The sequence below is a fragment of the Quercus suber genome, unplaced genomic scaffold (genome assembly GCF_002906115.3).
Source record: "Quercus suber isolate HL8 unplaced genomic scaffold, Cork oak 2.0 scaffold_189, whole genome shotgun sequence".
Taxonomy (NCBI): Eukaryota; Viridiplantae; Streptophyta; class Magnoliopsida; order Fagales; family Fagaceae; genus Quercus; species Quercus suber.
In genome coordinates, this window is record NW_027069647.1 from 151,768 (window position 1) to 173,706 (window position 21,939).

General features: G+C 33.6%; 2 protein-coding genes across 24 annotated transcripts in view; both read right to left on the bottom strand.

Moving 5' to 3' along the window:
• The window catches only part of LOC112024652 (uncharacterized), a 103,137-nt gene extending 90,445 nt beyond the window's left edge, over positions 1 to 12,692 (bottom strand). The window contains exons 1-10 of one of the 18 annotated variants that reach the window (XM_065778698.1): positions 12,350 to 12,391; positions 12,174 to 12,258; positions 11,961 to 12,074; positions 10,932 to 11,261; positions 10,474 to 10,630; positions 9,894 to 10,011; positions 9,581 to 9,740; positions 8,329 to 8,383; positions 8,051 to 8,194; positions 7,095 to 7,960 (exon numbers count right to left, since the gene is read on the bottom strand). In XM_065778698.1, the coding sequence (XP_065634770.1) occupies positions 7,875 to 7,960; positions 8,051 to 8,194; positions 8,329 to 8,383; positions 9,581 to 9,740; positions 9,894 to 9,925 (477 nt within the window). In that variant the 5' untranslated portion in view covers positions 9,926 to 10,011; positions 10,474 to 10,630; positions 10,932 to 11,261; ... (1 more) ...; positions 12,174 to 12,258; positions 12,350 to 12,391 and the 3' untranslated portion in view covers positions 7,095 to 7,874. The other 17 variants (XR_010630996.1, XR_010630993.1, XR_010630995.1 and 14 more) reach the window with 17 other exon arrangements.
• A 3,986-nt stretch (positions 12,693 to 16,678) lies between these two features.
• LOC112024607 (uncharacterized) lies at positions 16,679 to 21,196 on the bottom strand. Of its 6 annotated transcripts, none has more exons than XR_010630999.1 (8): positions 20,463 to 21,196; positions 20,070 to 20,102; positions 19,915 to 19,939; positions 19,104 to 19,805; positions 18,566 to 18,723; positions 17,924 to 18,039; positions 17,600 to 17,779; positions 16,679 to 16,947 (listed from the first exon to the last, which is right to left on the bottom strand). XR_010630999.1 is itself a non-coding variant. In XM_065778703.1 (8 exons), the coding sequence occupies exons 3-6, from the start codon at positions 19,916 to 19,918 to the stop codon at positions 17,936 to 17,938; spliced, it is 462 nt and encodes a 153-aa protein (XP_065634775.1). In that variant the 5' UTR covers positions 19,919 to 19,939; positions 20,070 to 20,102; positions 20,463 to 21,196; the 3' UTR covers positions 16,679 to 16,947; positions 17,600 to 17,779; positions 17,924 to 17,935. The 6 variants fall into 6 exon arrangements, 4 of the variants coding, with proteins under 4 accessions (XP_065634775.1, XP_065634774.1, XP_065634772.1 ...); XR_010631000.1 differs by having other exon boundaries at positions 18,566 to 18,727; XM_065778703.1 differs by having other exon boundaries at positions 18,566 to 18,727; positions 19,614 to 19,805.
• Between the last annotated feature and the right edge of the window lie 743 nt (positions 21,197 to 21,939).

Consider the following 21,939-nt stretch of genomic DNA (forward strand, 5'->3'; position numbering starts at 1 on the left):
TACGCCGTATTTTAATTAATACTTCCAACTTGACAAGTGGGAATCGAGTCTTTAAGTATTGAGTTTTAGACTGAAATCGAGTCTATAAGACTCAAGATATTAGTTTACTAAATTCTTTCAAACACATGTTAACCTATTATATTCTTTTCCCTCGTTGTGCTAGCCTGCAAATTTCTCACAAATACTATGCTAACCTGCAAATTTCCTCCATTGGGAGGGGGGAGGGTAAAACTCAAAATAATTGAGATCCTACCTAACCAATAAGTGAAAAAAGCCAAAGTACCGGTCAGCAAAGCATTTATCGCCCTTTGGAATCCACTATCTCAAAAGCCTGAGGACCTACTCTGGCCAATGGAGTCCACGCGGTGCATTGTCAGTTCACAATTCACAGTCACTGATTTTCTTCAACTCACCGACAAGAAAAATGAATTTCCACACTTATTATACTACAGTCGTGAACTTTTTTATTTTCAATCCAAATTAGTAGTACACACTAACTACTCATATCATCTTCTTTTCTTTTAAAGATTCACACTGATTGATGAAGTCCGTGCAATATGTGCACAATTCACGCTTTTCTCTTCCCTTCTCCACTCTTGAGAGGGCCCACTCTAATCAATGAAATTTACATGTTAATTACATCAATCATCAGTCCCTGTCCAATGCGGTTGGTTGAGTTAGTTAGGACTTTCGTTTCGTGCTTATTAGGTTTGGGTTCAAGTCTTATCAATAACCTTTTGTTGGTAGGTATACTCAGTGAGGGATGTACTCAGAAATAAGATGACTCTCACACGTATACAATAAGTGAGTATCTCACGACGCGACTCTCTGTCTGAAGATTTAATACAACTATAAACACCCATTTTTTTGTTTACCCAAAAAAAAAAAAAAAAAATCATCAATCCCCACAATTCACACTCCCTTCTTTTTTAAGAGTTCACACTGATCGGTGAACTCCATTCAGTATGTTCAGAATTCACACTCTTCTCTTCTCCACTTTTGAGAGGGCCCACTCTAATCAGTGAAATCCACGCGTTACATCGATCATCAGTCACCACAATTCAGTGATTCACACTCTCTTTTTTTTTTATGGGAAATTCACACTCCTATTCGAAACTCTTCCAAAAATGAATTTTTCACTTTTATTATAAAGTCCCTAATCATTTTATTTGTTTATTTTGTATAGTACTAATATACTTTTTTTTTTCTTTTTTCGTATAGTTCTACTACTTTGTCGTCCTCCATGATGTTCCTGATGCAAAACCATCGCTACGCTCTTGTTGTTTCCTTTTTTTTTTTTTTTTTTTTTTTTGTGGGGGGTTGGGGGGGAGGGGGGTGTTAAACTATTATTATTATTTCTTTTTTGGGTAACCAAGGATATTATTAAAGTTCATAAAAAAAAAAAGGATATTATTAAATACAAAAAAACATTACGGAATTAATTTTGCAATCATGTTAGTTAGCGACCAAAATTGACGTATATTAATTATATGGCCCATTAGTCCGAGACTCGAGTTTTAAAACTTGAGATTTTATATATATATATATATATATATTAGTTTTTAGTGAAATTTAAGTTTTTGGTTTCAAATCACTGCTTGCTGATCTTGCAGCAACTAGATTCCACCAGCACTTGATTATAGATCTTGTTTCGATAGACACTTGTAGAGTTAGAAGGTACAGAACCTCTCAGATTTCACAGGAGTAACTCACAAGTCTTCTAAAATTCTTTAAAACATAGTTAGGGTTTTTCTTTTATACTTAGAAGTGTTGGACTGAAACCCTAAATGTTTTCACGGGCTTGGGCTTGATTTAAAATTCTGTAGAAATTATTTTTCTGCGATTTTCGATCGATTGAACCTGATCTTTCGATCGATCAAGCTTCACAGAAAATGACTTCTTTTTCCTACAGCTTGAATATTCTTGAGACTTGACTTTAAACAATTTGAGCAATGTCTAACACCTATTCTAGATATGTTTTTGTTCTCGGTTTACCAACATATACAATTTGAGACTCTATATATTTAATCCTAAATCTTTAAAACCTAACAAATATCTACTAAGTACCAAATGAAAAACTCTAAACTTCAAAGTTATACGTTCAAACTCCGCAAACTTACATGTGATTTAATTTAATTTAATTTTTTTGAAAAAAACAAAGTAATTTTAAATTAACAACACAGCACAAAGAATACTGTTGCCAACTATGTAGACCATGGTAATGACACATGCATATAATAACGGATATTCAATCAGGGACGTAGATATATTAGCCAGCGGGCAAGCCTCAGTAATATTTAACAAATTGTATGTGGTTTTTTTCTTTTTCTTTTTCTTTTTTTTTTTAATTTATTTATCAAAATTAAAAGCTTCAAGAGTTTGGCTTCTAACAAAAATAAATTGGTCCCCGTAACAAAAAATTCAAAGTAGAATATTTATTTAGTATGACTTATAAAATATTGTCCAAGGATTTTTTAACATCGTCAACTTAATTTCAAGAATGTTTTTTTTTAACATTGTCATAATTTTCTTGACTACTCAAATATAATTTTTTTCCTTCAATTTGTTGTCTTAGTATTTAGTTTGTTAATCTTTGAGATAAGAAAGAGTGCAAAGTCACATGAGCTGTCATTGAAAAGAAAATCGAGTTTTTTAAGAGATTGATTGGAATGATAGTTTCCTAAAACAATAATGTTAACTTTACAATATTTTTACAACAATTTTACAATAAAAAATCCTAAGCGGTAAACTACTATTGGTTTTAAATTAGGTCCAACACTTACATAACTTTTTATTCATGAATAATAATTAACCACGTAGAATTTGTTGTGAAACTGTTATGAATGTAACATTTCTATTGGCTATTACTTTGATACTTGTAGATCAAATAGTGCTTATATATGCATGGGATAAGCGGACTAATTCTTTGATTATAGTGTATTGCACAAGTTTTTCAGTAATGTTGTGAGAGCCAATGCAATTCACTATCTCAAAAACGTGAGAGCCAAGTCTGGTCAATGAAGTCCACACGTTGGAATATAGTTCTTTTTCTTTTTCTTTGTCCTTCATCATGTGACCCTGAGTTGTTGGTTTTCTTTCTCAAAAAAAAAAAAAAAAGAGTTGTTGGTTTTATCAACTTAATTTCAACAATGTATTTTTCGGATTATATGTTCAATATTCTTCATTTTTATAATTTTTTTTGACTACTCAGTACTCACATATATATATATATATATATATATATATATTTCTCCAATTCGTTGTTTTAGTATTTAGTTTGTTGATATTTGAGACAAGAAAGAGTGCAAAGTAGCATGAGCTGTTATTAAAAGATTAAAAGAAAATCGAATTTTTTTAAGAGGTTGATTATTATGGTAGTTTCCTAAAAGAGTAATGCTAAGTTTACAATATTTTCACTACAATTTTACAACAAAATCTTAAGTGACATGCTACTATTGGTTCTAAATTAGGTTACATTACTTTTTTATTCATAAATAATTTGCTATCTAAGATTTGTTGTGAAACTATTGTATGGATGTAACATTACTTTTCCTAAAATAATTATTGATTGGTGTATTAGCTATTGCTTTGATATTTGTAGATTAAATAATCAAGAATAGTTTTTGTTGAATATTTCTGGCTCTTTCCCTATCACCCAAACCAAGTTTTTTTTATTAATTCGTTGAATATTTATCTCAAATGATTATCTCATATTTATTCTAACTCCAAATTGGATCAAATTTGTGTTTATTTTGAATTAATATGATTTCAAATAAACACAAATTTGATCTAAGCAGTTCTCAAAATGGATGTTTACTTTATTTCATTTAAGTAGTACCCAAAATGCTTTAAAAGGTATATGCAGCAGCTGTTTCAACTTTCTTTCTTTCTCTCTCTTTTTTTTTTTTTTTTTTTTTTTTACGAAATAAAAATTTTACTTTAATTTAATTTAAGTATATACAATTAAATATATGTGTACGAAACTCTTTCTTAAAAACTTAAATCTGGACCATTTCTCTTCATAACTTACAACCACTTATATTTGTAAAGTGGGTATTATAGCAAGAGTGTGCTGCGGTAATTCAACTATCAATAAGGAAAGCATCCAACGCAATTACTATCTCAAAAACGTGAGGGCCAAGTTTGGTCAATGAACTCAACGCGGTTGATCAGTTCCCAGTCCACATTCATCTCTTTCTTCTCTTTAACCCACTGACAAGTCATTAACTTTTTGACTTTGGACTTAGATCTTTTTCTTTGTCCTTCGACCCTGAAAAGCAGACATTTGAACTTTTTAATTTTGGATTATAGTTTTTTTTTTCTTAAGTCCTTCATGATGGGACACTGATAGAAAAGACATGAACTTTTTAAATTTGGAATATGGCTCTTTTTCCTTTTCTTTGTACTCCATCATGAGACCCCGAAGAAAAAGACAAATATGAACCCAATCTGACACTCCCTAATAACGAAAAATCATTTAACTTTTATTTGAAATTGATAGCCACATATGCTTCACCTCATTTTCAAGAGAGGCTTTAGACTGTGGGGGATCATTTTACGCATTTTGTGGGCTCAATTAATCAAGAATAGTTATTGTTGGAGATTGTAAAGAATTGCTATTGAATATGAAAAAATGGGCGTTAGGCCCATTTCAGAAATTAGAGCCCAAGCAATAAGCTTTTAGAGATTGTTTTGAATGATTGCGGAATGTGGACTTCTAAATTTTGGTCTTGGTGGATCAAATTTAAGTTTACTTGGTCCTATTGTAGGTTGGATTGGCCCCATCACATTAAGTAACATTAGAATAGGGGCCTTGGAAATGTGGCTTGGAATTGGAATTGGAATTGGATATCCTACTTAGTACTATCGGATATCAAAATCATTTTCTTAAGAGCATTCCCATTCAGAAATTCTATCCTATTTTATTTTACAATCTCAAAAAACTATTTTATCAATTATACCACACCATTTTATAATACACCTAACATTCCAATTTTTTATTTTACAATACAACACATTAAAATAATATATCTACACAATAAAATAATATATTTCAAAATATAAATAACAGCTGAGACATAGAGAGAGAGATAGATTGAGACTGAGACAGAGAGTGGGAGGAGAGAGGAATGAATAAAAAAAAATATTATTTCCTTTTACAATTGTGCTACAGTACCATCACAAATTTGTGATTGTACTGTAGCACAATTCTAATTTTTTTTAGGAAACCAAACCAATACAAGGCCAAATGTTGGGGCCTTTTAGTACTTTAATGCTAAAATTTGCTTATATATGCCATTTGCAAGGCTAATTGTTAATGCTCTAATAGTCTTTCTAAGACACAAAAAAATTTCAAATTAGTCTATCACATTGCACATGAGCTAGTAAAAAATTTTAAAATTACAAATTGTGGTGGCCAATATGTGAGGTGGTAGGTTAATTTATGTGAAATTGTAAGAATTTTAGTTGTAACCATAATTCTATTGTTTTCTTAAAGGGCACTATCTCTAGGGACTGGTTCACACCAATCTGGTCTTAATACCCAAAATCCCTCCAACCTGTTAGCCTATGCAACACACTTTGCAATTTAGTTTGAATCATTTGAAAAATCTTAACCAAGCATTTGTGTCTTTTCCTGGAGGACATTTTCCGTCCCAGCCAAGTAGACTTTGGCCAAGGTAGAAGAGTGAGTGAAAATATTATAATTAGATTTAAATAAAGACAATGCTTAGAAAGATAGGTTGCAATGGATTTTGAAGCCGTTAAGTTCGATTTAAATAAAGTGTAAGATAGATTTTATTCGAAACAATTTAGAGATCTGTCACTTTCCAACCAACATTGGGAACCTTACCATGAATAAGCTATCTTATATGACTCTCCTAGTCTCTATTTGGTGGAACAGTATATCTCTAAAAAAGAACGAAGTTTGCCATTAGTTGATTAAATCCACATTGGAAGGGAAAAGGCCCATGTAAAGGATTGTATCAAACCGAAAAACAACGAACCTCTCAAAACCATCTTTAGTAATTATACCAAATGGATTTAGGGTCAAAATCTAGGTTGTTCCAATCATAATCATTTAGGAATCACTAAAACTAACTGCAAACATTATTAGAAAAATTTCAAATAAAAATAGGAAATGAGATGCTTAAAACAGAGAACAAACCCAAATAATCCCTCTAATGAATCATTTTTCTGTCCTACATAAAATAATTTGATCTAGATGAAACATCATTACAAATGTCAATAGAGTTGTAGATAGAATACATACTACACTTTAATGGTAAAGAATCTTCCATCTGAATACATACTACACTTTAATGGTAAAGAATCTTCCATCTGGTTGATGGGCAATAGGATTGCAAATGCTACCAAAGTTAGCAGGCATATTGGCATAAAGTAATAAAGCTGCATGAGTGTCCTCATTCCATGATCCTCCAGTAGAAAAAATTATTTGGTCCATTATGGTCCCTTCGATCCACTTAGGTCCATCTCAGTTTACTATGGTCCATTTTGGTTCATTTGAGTCTACTTTGGTTATGCTTTGGGAGGAGAAGTTTATGTAGATAGAGAAGCTACTTTATTAGCAATTATGTTATATTTTTAGCATAATGTTAGTAGGTTTTTGATAAAATTATAACTTTCTCATGTTATTAAATTATTGTATTTTATTTTTCTAATATAAGTAATGAATTTACTTGTATCTACTTTCTCTTTAGGTCATTCAAGACATAAAAGATAAACCGTTTATAAGGAGCACTAGAAACAAATTCAAACCACAAATTTCACTATTTACAAAATATCTTGTATTATTTAATAATTGAATGTAAAATGTATTATGCTTCATAAAAAAAAAAAAAAAAATACTTGCAACACTTAAACATTTTCAAATAACAAATATAGATAGCTTAATTTTTTTTTTTTTTTTAAATCTATTACATTATATCAACTATATTTTGTTAGAAAATAATCATATCATTTTAAGAAAAATTTGGGACTAACACTTATGAGTCTCATTTACTATTTTCAATTTTCACTTAACAAAAAACAACTCGTCAAATTTTTTTTTGTATATCAATCAAGTTTGCTACTAGTTATAAGTAAAAAAAAGAAAAATTATGAAGAATAAAATATCGATATATGCCTTACAATAGAAGAGTGCATAATCCAACTAACTATCCCAACATAGCATCTTGTATTTTCTTCTCGCTTGATGGTCACCTTATGTACTTCGCACACTTCCATATAACGAAATACTTCAAGCATACACAATATCACTTTATAAATTGATTACTAGCAAGTACCTAACCCAAATAACTTAAAATTTTGATAAGTAACAAAAGCATTTATAAGCTTTGAAGGCCCCTTACATGATAACAAACGCAACCAGTACATCATACATAAACGCAGCCCCAACAGCTTCTTCAAGTCAGCAATCCTAACCTCCAAAGCCTCAAGCTTAGCCTTAGTCCTTACACTGAACAGCAAGCTTAGCCTGGTTGTACCATCTCTAGCTCTCATTACATTGCCCCACCCTAGCAACCTAGTCTCATTGATGGTGTCCAAACTTGAATGGTGCATGTCCATCAAGACCTCACACAGCAGGTTGATCATAAAATGGTCAGTGATTGCTCCAGTCTTGAAGCCTGCAGTAAAGTCACCATAACGTCCCGCTAATTGGCCCAGCAGAATGACAGAGTCTTGTTGAAGATTAAATCGACGAAAGTCAGCTTGGGGGCCCTCCAATGACCAAAACCGAGGGGCAAGTCTAGCACTGTATTTCTTGTGTTCGAACCTCTCCATGAAAGCTTCCAGTTCTGTCATGGTAGATGCAGCCATATTACCAACTCGCGTCAACATGTCAGAGTCAAAGCTCAAAACTCTATCTGATGGAGCAAGGCCCTGGGTTCCAGCAGCAACATCCAGACAGTCTTGGTGAGCAGTACTGCCTTGCCCTTATCTGCAAAAGAGAAGCAAGGGCGTTAGCATTTGAAGCTTCAAAAACAAAAATAGGGATACCATTCCAAAGCCTGTCTAGAAAATGAATCACCTTGGTCCATTGATATTGTAGTCAGGTGCTCTACACTCGCAGATTCTGGTGTCTCTGCGGCTCTGGCATCAGGAAACTTGGGATCTTCCGAGTCTGTTTCCATGGCTGTAACTCTGGCAGCAGGTGTCAATTCCTCTACAGATTCTAAAAGGGGATGAGAGAGAGAGAGGAGGGGTAATGGTGGAGTAAACACAAGCACTTATTAACGGTGTTAAATAAGGGAAGAAAATCCTGGCAAGAACCAAAAGAGAGGGGAAGTCATAATTGTAAGACCTTACCTCCTAGAGGCAAATATCCACAAACATTTTTTCCCTTGGTTTTTCTCATCTGCAGCTGTAAAAATGAATGCCACTCAAGTTTCCTTAAGAGTAACAATATAAACAAACAAGAAGATTTTGCTCCAAGGGCCTAAATCCGGAAACGGATCTGTAGGTGAGACATCTTGGAATCACTGTCAACCACAGCAAGAACAGAATCCCACTGCTTGGGCTTCTCCCCAGAAATACACATAATACATATATATATATATATATATATATATATTCTTAGTAGTGTTCAAAAAATTGAAATTTAAAAGAAGTATCAGAGTATACAAATAAATTCTACTTCTTAACACAAGCAATTTAAGTACTTTCGAAATCACGTCCTATATGACAAACTTGATAACCAGTCATTCATATTCAAACAACAAAAGATAGGAAAAGAAAAATTTGCAGGTATACATAAAGCCAGTTGCCAGGTTTCCTATTCATATGTCACTGCTCGACAGTTTTTCATCTTGACATCCATGACATGTTACATTTACATTGTTGATTAGAGCCTGATCTTGAAGCATTTGTGTGTATGAATTGAGTATAGAGCTTTGTAAACAAGTTGTTGCTTCAGGATCAAAGCGCACCAGTATAAACTACACTTCTCCGATAGGTTTAGACTGCACAAGTTTTACAAACAAGTTGTTGCTTCAGGATCAAAGCGTAGGAAATAAAAAATTTCAACAAATTACTACAAATACAAAGGAAATTTCTTATTTTGACATCAAAATGATTCTATCAATTGAAAATAATCATTAATCAGCAAACAATTAAAGTTTTAAGCTCCAACCCATCCCAAGATCAATCTGGTTTTTTTATTCCTCGTCCACAAATTCTCAGAAAGGAGTACACAATACAGAATATCATAGTAAATTTTCTGTGTGCTGGATGTATGACCATTAATGCAATGTAGCATTATATTGAATTGAGGCCAAAGGAAAGGCAACAATATTTACCAAAATTCCAAATTGTGCAAGATCGACATAAATTAGCAATTCATTGACTATATTTAAAACTTATATAACCACATGGTGGAATGATGTCAAGCAATTTTATTGGAATATTGTAAAAATTCATAGTGATGATTACACACACAAAGAAGATAGGAGAATATATATATATAGTACCTTTTAGATAACTTTAAAAAAGCTAACAGAAAAGTACCTTAATTATGAGGAAAAAAAGAAAGAAAGAAAGAAAATAAAATAAAAACACAGACCTGCAATTTAAACACGATGATGAGGAGTATATAAAGGACATTAAAGGCACAATAGATGAAATTTGAGGTCAATCTCAAATCTTCATCACTATAAACCATTCTCCATGCTTGTAACTTAAAACACTCTCTGGCTACTAAGAAAATGAGCTTCATCTGTGATCTGAATCATGAGTGACAATCATACCCAACAGATTAATGTAGAGAAAGATATATAAAACTAGATAGTAGCATGCCAGATAGAGAACCTAAAAAGCCAGCAGAGGAATAATGAAGAACCAATTCGAGAAAATTTGGTCATTGGGGAAAAACTTACTTCCCTTGGCAGTTCAAAATCCATGCTCGCATCCCTAAGTGCTCACTGAATATCCTTTCTCTGTCCTCAGGGGTCTATTGTAAAGCATGGAATGTTTTCAAGTGGCCGGGATTCAAGGCTTATTCAGGTTAACAGGCATCATTAGAAGTGATTAGAATAATAATACTTTTAATCACAATGGATGTCAATGATAATGATCTAAAGTGAATATATAGTAGCCTAACCTTAAATTCAAAGAGCTATAACATGTTACAAGGAATTTCAATGTTTATGCATTATACAAGGGTTGAGCACCACGCACTACACACGAGCAATTAAAAGACAAGTAAAAAAAAGGTGACTAATAGGGGACAGACTATATCCAGCAGCAGAATGGTAATTCCTACAGTAAACTTTACTACTATGCCTTGCAACTTATTTAACTCATATGCAAGATGATTAGCATAAAAATAACCCAGAAAATATAATCCTAATTCCTACAACAAAACAGAGCTACCAAAGACTTTATTCAAATGAGAAGCAGCAATAAGTATGGATTTGATAATCAAACAAACAAATGGAAGTTAAAGGAAAAATATACCATATAATATATTTTGCGAGACATGATCTTCCTCACTTTCCTTTGTGAGTGGTGGTGTCAAGCTCGTTCTCATTTCCTTCCTCACTGAATCCTTGATGTTCCTGATGGGGTTTCCTCTTTGAGATTGGTCTTATCTTCCTCATCCGTTGTAAATAATCTGCCATATGGTATACGTTAATCTGTTGGTCTAATGCTATTTGTAACAACTAGAGGACTTTGTCTATGATCTGAATTCATGAATGACAAACAGAAGAAGATTGTTTAGAGATATAATAATAGATTACACTAGGAGATGAGCTAGATATGACATTGTCAATAATTTTCGGAGATTTAGCTGCAAAATCTTTTGACAGTACTCCAAATTTCCTAATGAGAAGAGTACTCTTTAACACAAGTTTCATATGTATAGATTATAATTTTGTCGTAACTTCTTAAAATGGTAAATCAATTTGCATTACCTCATAAACCACAAAAGCCGTTCTTGAGCTATGTCTACTCCCATTAAGTAAAACTGATGAGATTCAAATGAAAAATTATCAAACAGATATACTGGAGCAGTTTGCAAGGTCATGGCAGCATTGAAAAGTTAAATCTTAAAGTTACTAATGGCAGCGAAGATCCTTTTAGTAGATTCCTCAATCCTGAATGCTGTAGACAGTTTCAAAGGTGCTACTAAAACCTCCTGTTCTCCCAATTATGGTGACAAAATAAAATTTCAGTCATTTGCATAACCATTCCCTCTTAAGCAAGCTGTGCTTACCTATATGGACTGTGGTTTTGAGTTCAACCTGCAATGTAACCGGTTAAAGGAATGAGAGTACAAACAGATACCATAAAACCATTTTGAAAAGATTTGCAGGTAAGATTGTTTTGTAGCACTAAACATACACTAGTGCAACTTCTAGGATCACTACCTCCATAAAATAAAATAAAAATAAAAATAAAAAAAAAATTTAATAAAAAAAGAAAAGAAAAATCTAACAGTGTTCATTGGCTATGGATTGTTTTGCATTACCCAATTTTCCTCTATAGATTCTGTAATAGCAAAAAATGAAAGCCAATTTCTATTTTCACTAAATTTTATTCTTTATTTAGAAAATATACAATGCTTTAAGCCATAATTAATTACTTAGAAAATAATCAATATGAGATTACAGCCCTCCTTTAAGGAACTTTCTTTTCAATTGTCAGGAAGATATCAAGGTAAGCTAAAGTGCTTCTGAAGGCTAATTAGACAAATGCTAAGCAAATAATAATATTCAAGTCAGATACATTGCATTGATGTAACTAAGCAGATTCTCGGTTTATGCAATATCTTCATTTTAGTTTTTATCCGAAGGCCTAAAAAAATCAGACATACTCTTGATACGGTTTCCTACATCTTGAAGGAAATAAACCACACTGTGGAGGAAACTCCTTAAGTGAGTCAGATGGAAATAAGAAAGCAAAGAAGTCACAACAAACCAATTAAAAATTTGATTCACTACCAAGAATGGTGTTCTGTGATCGTTACTTGATCCAATGTATTGTAATATCTTCATATCTCGTGGTGATTGCTTCCCCCACTTTGCACTCTTCCATGCCATGAAACTCTTCTGCCTCTGAGTCAGAAAATGCACAAAATATAGACATGAGAACTTGATACAAAGCAAGTACATAACTCTATAACAATAAGATTAGATGAATTAAAAAAGGATTACGTGGTTTGAGCCATGGGTCTTCCCTATTTCTTCTTAACCTTGTTGAATGAAAAAAGGATTCAAGCATTCAAAACATTCCTAGACCCTTAAGTGTTGAAAATAAAAGTTATTGAACATGGATTGAAAGGTAAACGCAATGGTATCTGAGGAAGAGAAAAAGAGGAATATAAATCTACCTATAGGTGAATCAGAATTGAACTGCCAAGAGCAAAAAAAAAGTAAAATGGCTTCATTTCTTTCTTCTTCTTCTACTTTCCTTGCACATATTGGTGACTAACACATATTGGTGACTAATTAGGTAGTTCCAGTTTTGAATGTCATTCCAAATTGGATTACTAACAATGATAAAAAGAAAAGCAAGCATTTCTCATCTCATTCCCCTCACTCTTGGTGCTAACATTCCACTCTTCCCTCTCTTCCATGACACAAATCTCTTCAATCACTAAGACAAGAAATCCACACCTTTGTTTTCATCAATCTCCTCAATGTATAACACTAAACAATGAAAATTAGCAAACTAAATTCAAAGCCTAAAACATAACGTTGGAAATTACATAAGCTGAAAACAGGTTAATTACCTAGCTCACCATTCATCTGTCACGGATTACACATGATATGTTCCATGATGTACTTCGTTGCTTCTGTTAGAGATATATATTAGACATATATTAGCCCAATGTAATAGGCTCAAGTCCATTCCTACTTGTACTAGTAGTCTAGGGTTTAGTCGCCGATATATACTCATGTTAGGGTTCATTGTAACACAGGTTATTGTACTACACTTTTATACAATAAAGATGTAGCCCTTAAGGGATTCCTCCGTGGATGTAGGCCGTTAAGGCTGAACCACGTAACCCTCGTGTTCTCAGTACTCCTATTCTATGCTTCTCCGTCCGCTTCCATTCTAGCATACGCAACATGGTATAACACATTGCGTTTGCTAATAACATATTTAACATGGTATCAGAGCCATGCTTCGTTCTTGGCATCAAACAAACATCTCTACACAGCAAAGAAGATTCTCACGTGCATACCATCATCTGAAGCCACACATGTTTGTCTGCTGGATCTAGACTCCACAGCATCTCGCAGCCACCATGGCTCTGTGCTGTGTCAAAATCTAACAACCAAGCAAGCCGTGACTTAACTTATTAGATCTGTGCAAATCCAAGCTTCGCCTCATGAAACCAACCACACATACGTGCCCCACGGCCTCCCGTGAGAAAAACCTAGAAGTCCGGTCTCCACTGAACTCTGCACGCGCCTCCATGCGCTGACGCAATTTCTACCAACTTCTCCACGCGCCGCAGCGGATTTCACAAGTGTAGATCCTCCTGTGGTTACACGCGCCACCCTGATAGCCTTGTAGTCCGCCGATCTGCAAAACTGAGAAATCTGGAGAGCATCGGATGTTACATGCGCCGAAGGTTTTCCTAAACTCTTCCACGCGCCGGTGGAATACTCGCATGCGCCACACACGCCTGAAGACTACTGCTGATGTCATCCCGACGTCATCTGATGACGTCATCTTGCCACGTCAGCACACGCAAGCCGTTGCCACTTCAGCCCTAATCTAGGTCATCACCATGTCATCAGCCACGTCGCTAGCCACGTCTGCAGTGTCGCCTCGTCAGCACCACGTCACCTAGCTGATCATTGACAGGACCGACCCGACCTGTCAATGATCTTCTCATGCTTATCCAACCTCAAGCCTTCATCGAGCTTCCACCTTGAGTTTGAAGGGGGGTGTTAGAGATATATATTAGACATATATTAGCCCAATGTAATAGGCCAAAGTCCATTCCTACTTGTACTAGTAGTCTAGGGTGTAGTCGCCTATATATACTCATGTTAGGGTTCATTGTAACACAGGTTATTGTACTACACTCTTATACAATAAAGCTGTAGCCCTTAAGGGATTCCTTCATGGATGTAGGCTGACAAGGCTGAACCACGTAACCCTTGTGTTCTCGATGTTCCTATTCTATACTTCCTCTTCCGCATCCACTCTAGCATATACAACATGATATAATACATCGCGTTTGCTAATAATGTTATTTAACAGCTTCCATTATGAAATGATAGTGAACCTGCNCAAAAAAAAAAAAAAAAAAATCATCAATCCCCACAATTCACACTCCCTTCTTTTTTAAGAGTTCACACTGATCGGTGAACTCCATTCAGTATGTTCAGAATTCACACTCTTCTCTTCTCCACTTTTGAGAGGGCCCACTCTAATCAGTGAAATCCACGCGTTACATCGATCATCAGTCACCACAATTCAGTGATTCACACTCTCTTTTTTTTTTATGGGAAATTCACACTCCTATTCGAAACTCTTCCAAAAATGAATTTTTCACTTTTATTATAAAGTCCCTAATCATTTTATTTGTTTATTTTGTATAGTACTAATATACTTTTTTTTTCTTTTTTCGTATAGTTCTACTACTTTGTCGTCCTCCATGATGTTCCTGATGCAAAACCATCGCTACGCTCTTGTTGTTTCCTTTTTTTTTTTTTTTTTTTTTTTTTGTGGGGGTTGGGGGGAGGGGGTGTTAAACTATTATTATTATTTCTTTTTTGGGTAACCAAGGATATTATTAAAGTTCATAAAAAAAAAAAGGATATTATTAAATACAAAAAAACATTACGGAATTAATTTTGCAATCATGTTAGTTAGCGACCAAAATTGACGTATATTAATTATATGGCCCATTAGTCCGAGACTCGAGTTTTAAAACTTGAGATTTTATATATATATATATATATATATTAGTTTTTAGTGAAATTTAAGTTTTTGGTTTCAAATCACTGCTTGCTGATCTTGCAGCAACTAGATTCCACCAGCACTTGATTATAGATCTTGTTTCGATAGACACTTGTAGAGTTAGAAGGTACAGAACCTCTCAGATTTCACAGGAGTAACTCACAAGTCTTCTAAAATTCTTTAAAACATAGTTAGGGTTTTTCTTTTATACTTAGAAGTGTTGGACTGAAACCCTAAATGTTTTCACGGGCTTGGGCTTGATTTAAAATTCTGTAGAAATTATTTTTCTGCGATTTTCGATCGATTGAACCTGATCTTTCGATCGATCAAGCTTCACAGAAAATGACTTCTTTTTCCTACAGCTTGAATATTCTTGAGACTTGACTTTAAACAATTTGAGCAATGTCTAACACCTATTCTAGATATGTTTTTGTTCTCGGTTTACCAACATATACAATTTGAGACTCTATATATTTAATCCTAAATCTTTAAAACCTAACAAATATCTACTAAGTACCAAATGAAAAACTCTAAACTTCAAAGTTATACGTTCAAACTCCGCAAACTTACATGTGATTTAATTTAATTTAATTTTTTTGAAAAAAACAAAGTAATTTTAAATTAACAACACAGCACAAAGAATACTGTTGCCAACTATGTAGACCATGGTAATGACACATGCATATAATAACGGATATTCAATCAGGGACGTAGATATATTAGCCAGCGGGCAAGCCTCAGTAATATTTAACAAATTGTATGTGGTTTTTTTCTTTTTCTTTTCTTTTTTTTTTTAATTTATTTATCAAAATTAAAAGCTTCAAGAGTTTGGCTTCTAACAAAAATAAATTGGTCCCCGTAACAAAAAATTCAAAGTAGAATATTTATTTAGTATGACTTATAAAATATTGTCCAAGGATTTTTTAACATCGTCAACTTAATTTCAAGAATGTTTTTTTTTAACATTGTCATAATTTTCTTGACTACTCAAATATAATTTTTTCCTTCAATTTGTTGTCTTAGTATTTAGTTTGTTAATCTTTGAGATAAGAAAGAGTGCAAAGTCACATGAGCTGTCATTGAAAAGAAAATCGAGTTTTTTAAGAGATTGATTGGAATGATAGTTTCCTAAAACAATAATGTTAACTTTACAATATTTTTACAACAATTTTACAATAAAAAATCCTAAGCGGTAAACTACTATTGGTTTTAAATTAGGTCCAACACTTACATAACTTTTTATTCATGAATAATAATTAACCACGTAGAATTTGTTGTGAAACTGTTATGAATGTAACATTTCTATTGGCTATTACTTTGATACTTGTAGATCAAATAGTGCTTATATATGCATGGGATAAGCGGACTAATTCTTTGATTATAGTGTATTGCACAAGTTTTTCAGTAATGTTGTGAGAGCCAATGCAATTCACTATCTCAAAAACGTGAGAGCCAAGTCTGGTCAATGAAGTCCACACGTTGGAATATAGTTCTTTTTCTTTTTCTTTGTCTTCATCATGTGACCCTGAGTTGTTGGTTTTCTTTCTCAAAAAAAAAAAAAAAGAGTTGTTGGTTTTATCAACTTAATTTCAACAATGTATTTTTCGGATTATATGTTCAATATTCTTCATTTTTATAATTTTTTTGACTACTCAGTACTCACATATAATATATATATATATATATATATATTTCTCCAATTCGTTGTTTTAGTATTAGTTTGTGATATTTGTATCAAAAGGCCTACTCTACAAAGGTAACGTTGTTTCCCTGGAAACTTGCAACCTTGCTGTTCCCGGTCACTGGCTGCATTGGCCCGGCATCTATGAATTGAGTATAGAGCTCTGTAAACAAGGACAAAGCTTCAGGGAAGAGAGAAAGGGAGCTTTGTTTGTTTGCAGTATAGAGCTTTGTCATTCTGCTGCAGAATGTGAGACATGACTCTCTGTGGGGCATCCTTGCTTAATAATTTCCACCAACATAAACACCCCTTCTCCAATTAGTTGACTGCATAAGTTCAACAAACAAGGTTGTAACCTCCATAGGGAGAAGGAAGAACAACAAACACACTAAACTTAAGAGCGAAGCTTGAGAAATAAAAAGTTTCAATATTAGGGATATTTTTTTTTTGCTTCTACATCAAAATGATTCGGTCAATTGAAAATTATCAGCAAACTTCTCTTCTATTGCCCTTTTCTATAAAAGGGAAATTATAGTTGTAAGCTCAAACTCATCCCAAGATCAATTTTGCATTTTGATTCCCCATCCACAAATTTTAGCAAATTCTCATTAAGGTGTACAAAAACTAAATATTACAGTAAGTTTTTCTGTATGCTAGATGTAAGATCATTATTGCATTGTAGCATTATATTGAATTGAGGCCAAAGACAATCCAACAATATTTAACAAAATTCCAAACCGTGTGAGATTGAGATAAATCATCAATTGAAAAAACAACATGGAAAATGTAAGCTGTAACTAGACCTCGTAATTCCAATGAACTTGCATTTTGTTGACTATGAATTAAAGCATAGAAAACCATATGGTCGAATGATATTGAGAAATTTTGTAGGAATAATGTAGAAATTCATAATAACGATTACAAACACAGAGTTTAGGAACGTGTGTGTATACATTATGAGAAAAGAAAAATGAAAACCTTCAACATAAGGCTTGTAAGCTTGACGATGAGGAGAAAATAAAGGACATGAGGCCAAAATTGACAAAATTGGAGGTCAATCTTTCAGATCATCATCACTGTTAAACTCAACACTGTAGCGCACAACACCATTCTCCATGCTTTTAACCTCAAACACTGGCTGGCTACTAGCTTAATGAGCTTCACATGTAGAGAAAGATATAAGAAACTTCATAGTTTCATGCCAGATAGGGAACATGATAAAGCAGCAGAGCAATATTAGAAGGAAAAATTAGAGAAAATTTGGTCTTTGGCAATATTAGTATCTAAAAAGGGAAAACTTACTTCATTGGAAGTTCAAAATGCTTGATCATATTCCCAAGTTCTCGCTGTACATCCTTTCTCTGTCTGTGGAGGTCTCTTGTAAAGCGAGGATAGTTTTCTAGAGTCTGAGATTAGGGCTTATTCAGGGTACAAGAATCGTTAGAAGTAAGAAGTTTGCAAAGATGGAATAAATTTTTAAATGATTAGAATTATCATACTAATAATCACAGTGGACAGCAACGACAATGATCTAAAATAAATATATAGTAGCCTAAACTATATTAAAAGGAGCTATAACATGTTTGGAGGAATTTTAAAGTCTTAACATTAAACTAGGGATGAGCATCATGAACTATACAGGAGCAATCAAGAGAGTAGTCAGAATGATTTTTTTTTTTGGTTTAAAAAAAATAGGGTGACTAGTAGGGCAGACTATTTCCAGCGGCAGAATGACAATTCCTACAGTAAACTTTACTACTATGAGTTGCAACTTATATAACTCCAAAGCAAGATGTGGAGCATAAATATAACCCAGAAAATATTATTCAAGTTCTTACAACAAAATAGAGCTACCAAAGACTTTAGTCATATAATAAGCAGCAACAAGTATGGACTTACTTCACATTAAAAAAAACCAAAATGGAAGTTAAGGGAAAAATATACCATATATGATATTTTGAGAGGCAGTATCTTCCTCACTTTCCTTTGTGAGCATTTGTGTCAAGCTCCTGATCATTTCCTTCCTCGACTGAATCCTTGACCACTCTGACAGGGATTTCTCTTTGAGATTGCTCTTATCATCCACATCCGTCATAAATAATCTGTCTGTATGGTATATGTTAATCTGTTGGTCTAATGCTAATTATAAAAACTAAAATGCTTTGTCTATGATCTGAATCATGAGTGACAAACAAACGAAGATTGTTTTGAGATTTAATCATAGATTACACTAGGAGATGAGCTAGATATGCCATTGTCAATTATTTTAGGAGGTCCAGTCACAAAATCTTTTGAAGGTACTCCAAAATTCCTCAGAGAAGAGTACTCTTTAATGCAAGTTTCAAATGGATAAATTATAATTGTGTAGCAACTTCTTGATATCACATTTGTCCAGTCCTTTTAAAATTTTGGAACTTAGAAAACTCCAATTTTGACTCCATAACACAAAAAACTAATAAAAATGGTAAATCAACTGCATTACCTCATAAACGACAGAAACTGCTCTTGAGCTATGTCTACTCCCACTAAGCAAAACTGATGAGATTCAAATGAAAATTATCGAACAGATATATTGGAGCAGTTTGCAAGGTAGATGCAGCTCTATAAAGCTAAATCTTAAAGTGACTAATGGCAAGGAATATCCTTTTACTGGATTTGTGGATCCTGAATCCTGTAGAAAGTTTCAAAGGTGCCTCAAACACCTCCGGTTCTCCCAATAATGGTGCCATTGAATAAAATTTCAGCCATTTGCATAACCATTCCCCCTTAAGCAAGCTGTGCTTACCCATAAGGACCATAGGTTTGAGATTTTTTTATTTTTTATTTTTTATTTTTTATTTTTTTGAGAATGAAACCTTTGAATTTCAAAAAAGAGAATCAACCGTAATTGGCTAAGAGTACAAAATAAAGGTGTGGAGAAACATCCTCCATCCATACCAAAAACCTCTAACATATCAAGCATGTTTAGCTAGGTTGTGAGCAACAGAATTACCAAATCTTTGGACATGAGAGAAAGTAATACTACAACTGGCATCTGTATTGGCTTTGGCTAAAGCGAGAATATGGCCAAATGCTGAAAGTGATTCCTCCTCACTGATGAGGGTCTTGATCACCATATCAAAATCACTTTCAAGAATAAAGGAAGAGCATCCAAGTCCACGAGCAAAGGAGATGGCCCATGCTGCTGCAAGAGAAAATAGTAAACAACTTCAATGAATGAGAAAATAACTAATTGAAATTTTGTTCTAATAAAGAAAAGAAGCTGAAGTAGAGGAAGAAGTTGAAGAAGTTACCCATGACTAGATTTGGCTCGTAACACTGAATCAAGCCAAGAATGAATTTTGTCAATATCGACATAAAAAAAATAAAAAAATAAAAAAAAAATCCTTCACCATCATAACCCAAAAATCTCAACTTGAAGCTAAATCAAGAAAATGAGTTTACTTACAGATCGCCGGTACCATGTTTGTTTATTATCTTTCTACATTCCCAAAAGAAAACCATATTAGTTATTTGAGATTAGACTCATATAGGCACACCACAAACTCCACTCAAAAGTGTGTGTATTTGTTTCTCAAAAATAGATTAGTCTCATATACATAGCCGTAGGTAGACTTCGGATTTGTTTCCTATATGTGGAAATGACTGAGATTTTTATTGAACCTAATGAATCTAAGCAACCACTTGCTATGCATCCTAGTTATGTGCATATGTAGTTATGTACAACAATATATAATACAAATAGCCTAATTGATTTATTACTATTATTTTTTTTATATATTTTTTGCAAAATAAAAGAATAAGCCCAAAGAGAAGAAGAAGAAGCGGCAGAAGAAGTTACCTCAACGGTTTCTTTTGCATTTAGTTACATCCAATCTCGATGATAGGGGTGTGGCAAATCTTGGGCCACTCCTCTCCTGTCTCTCTATCACAACATGCTCCGAGAATTGGACTGGAATGGATCTCCAAATTCTGTAATGGAGTTGTACAAAGGAAGTTTGACAGCGACTTTAACTTTGGGCAGACCTCAATTTTCAACCATTGAAGACGTTGCATTATAGTAATACTACATCCGTCTTCCTCTTCTTCTCCTCGAATCCCAATCCATTCTTCCCAGTTCCACAAAGTATGAAATATGAGAGATTTCAAATTTGGGAATGCTATTGTTATTATATTGTCTCTCTTCTTCTTCTTTTCGGATTCTTCTATTCCCAAAAATTCAAAACCCACTTTTTTCACACTAGAAGCATCACGTATCTCTACTGATTCTAGGAAAGGAAGGCTTCCCAGAGGAGGCAAATGCTCTAAAGATAAAGAGTAAATATATAGCCTTTTCAATTTGGTTAAGGACATTATCCAATTATGGGTATGTTTGGAGGTGGCTGTAAGGCATTCGGAACTAATGCATCTATCTCCCTTATTATTTCCCTATCAACCCCTCATTCATCAAACCATAGTAACAAAGTATGAAGGCCTGTCTTCTTTATTAGTTATGCATTCTCGGCCTCACATGTATCTACCTCGCTCCCCAGGCCTCTTATTTCAAGACTCCCTTGAAGGTGGTTCAAATTTCTTAATTCTTCCAGTTTACTTCTTTTGCTATCATCCTTACCTCTTATGCTGAAATAATTTAATGTTCTAAGAAAAGTCAATCTCCCAAACCCTTTTGGAAACTCTACATTTGACTTAATCGATTTGAAATCCAAAATAAAATGTTTTAGGTTAATTAGTTTACCCATCCCCTTTGGCAACTTTTGAAACTCCTTACCAGAAATTTTAATATTCAAAATTTGTAAATTGTGTAGATTACAAATGGTTTCAGGCAATCCGTATCCACAATAATTGACTAAATTGAGATATCTCAAATATATGAAATTTAACACTGCATTTGGAAGTTCCTTTAAGATACTACCAAATTCACAATTCAAAGTTAATGTCCGTAAACATCTAAAATGCTGGAATAAAGTAGATAAGTTATAATTCCAGTCATATACAACATTGAGGGTGCATAGATATTTTTCATTATAAATGGACTTAGGAAATGGGGCATTCATCAACATTTCTAACCACAAATGACGGGCATTTTTATAATCTGATCCCAAGTCAATGTTACTATTGATTATGAAGCATTCAGTTTTTGACATTAATTGTGCAAAGTCATGCACTATGTCATACATTTTGCAATTTTTTATCCCGCCATCATCCTCATCTTTCTCAAAATCTTGGAAGAGAGAGCGTATGACTAACTTTTCAAAGTAATCTTGTGCCATAATTTTCATCTCCATATTTGTGTTTCTTGTGCCATCCACATAAATACC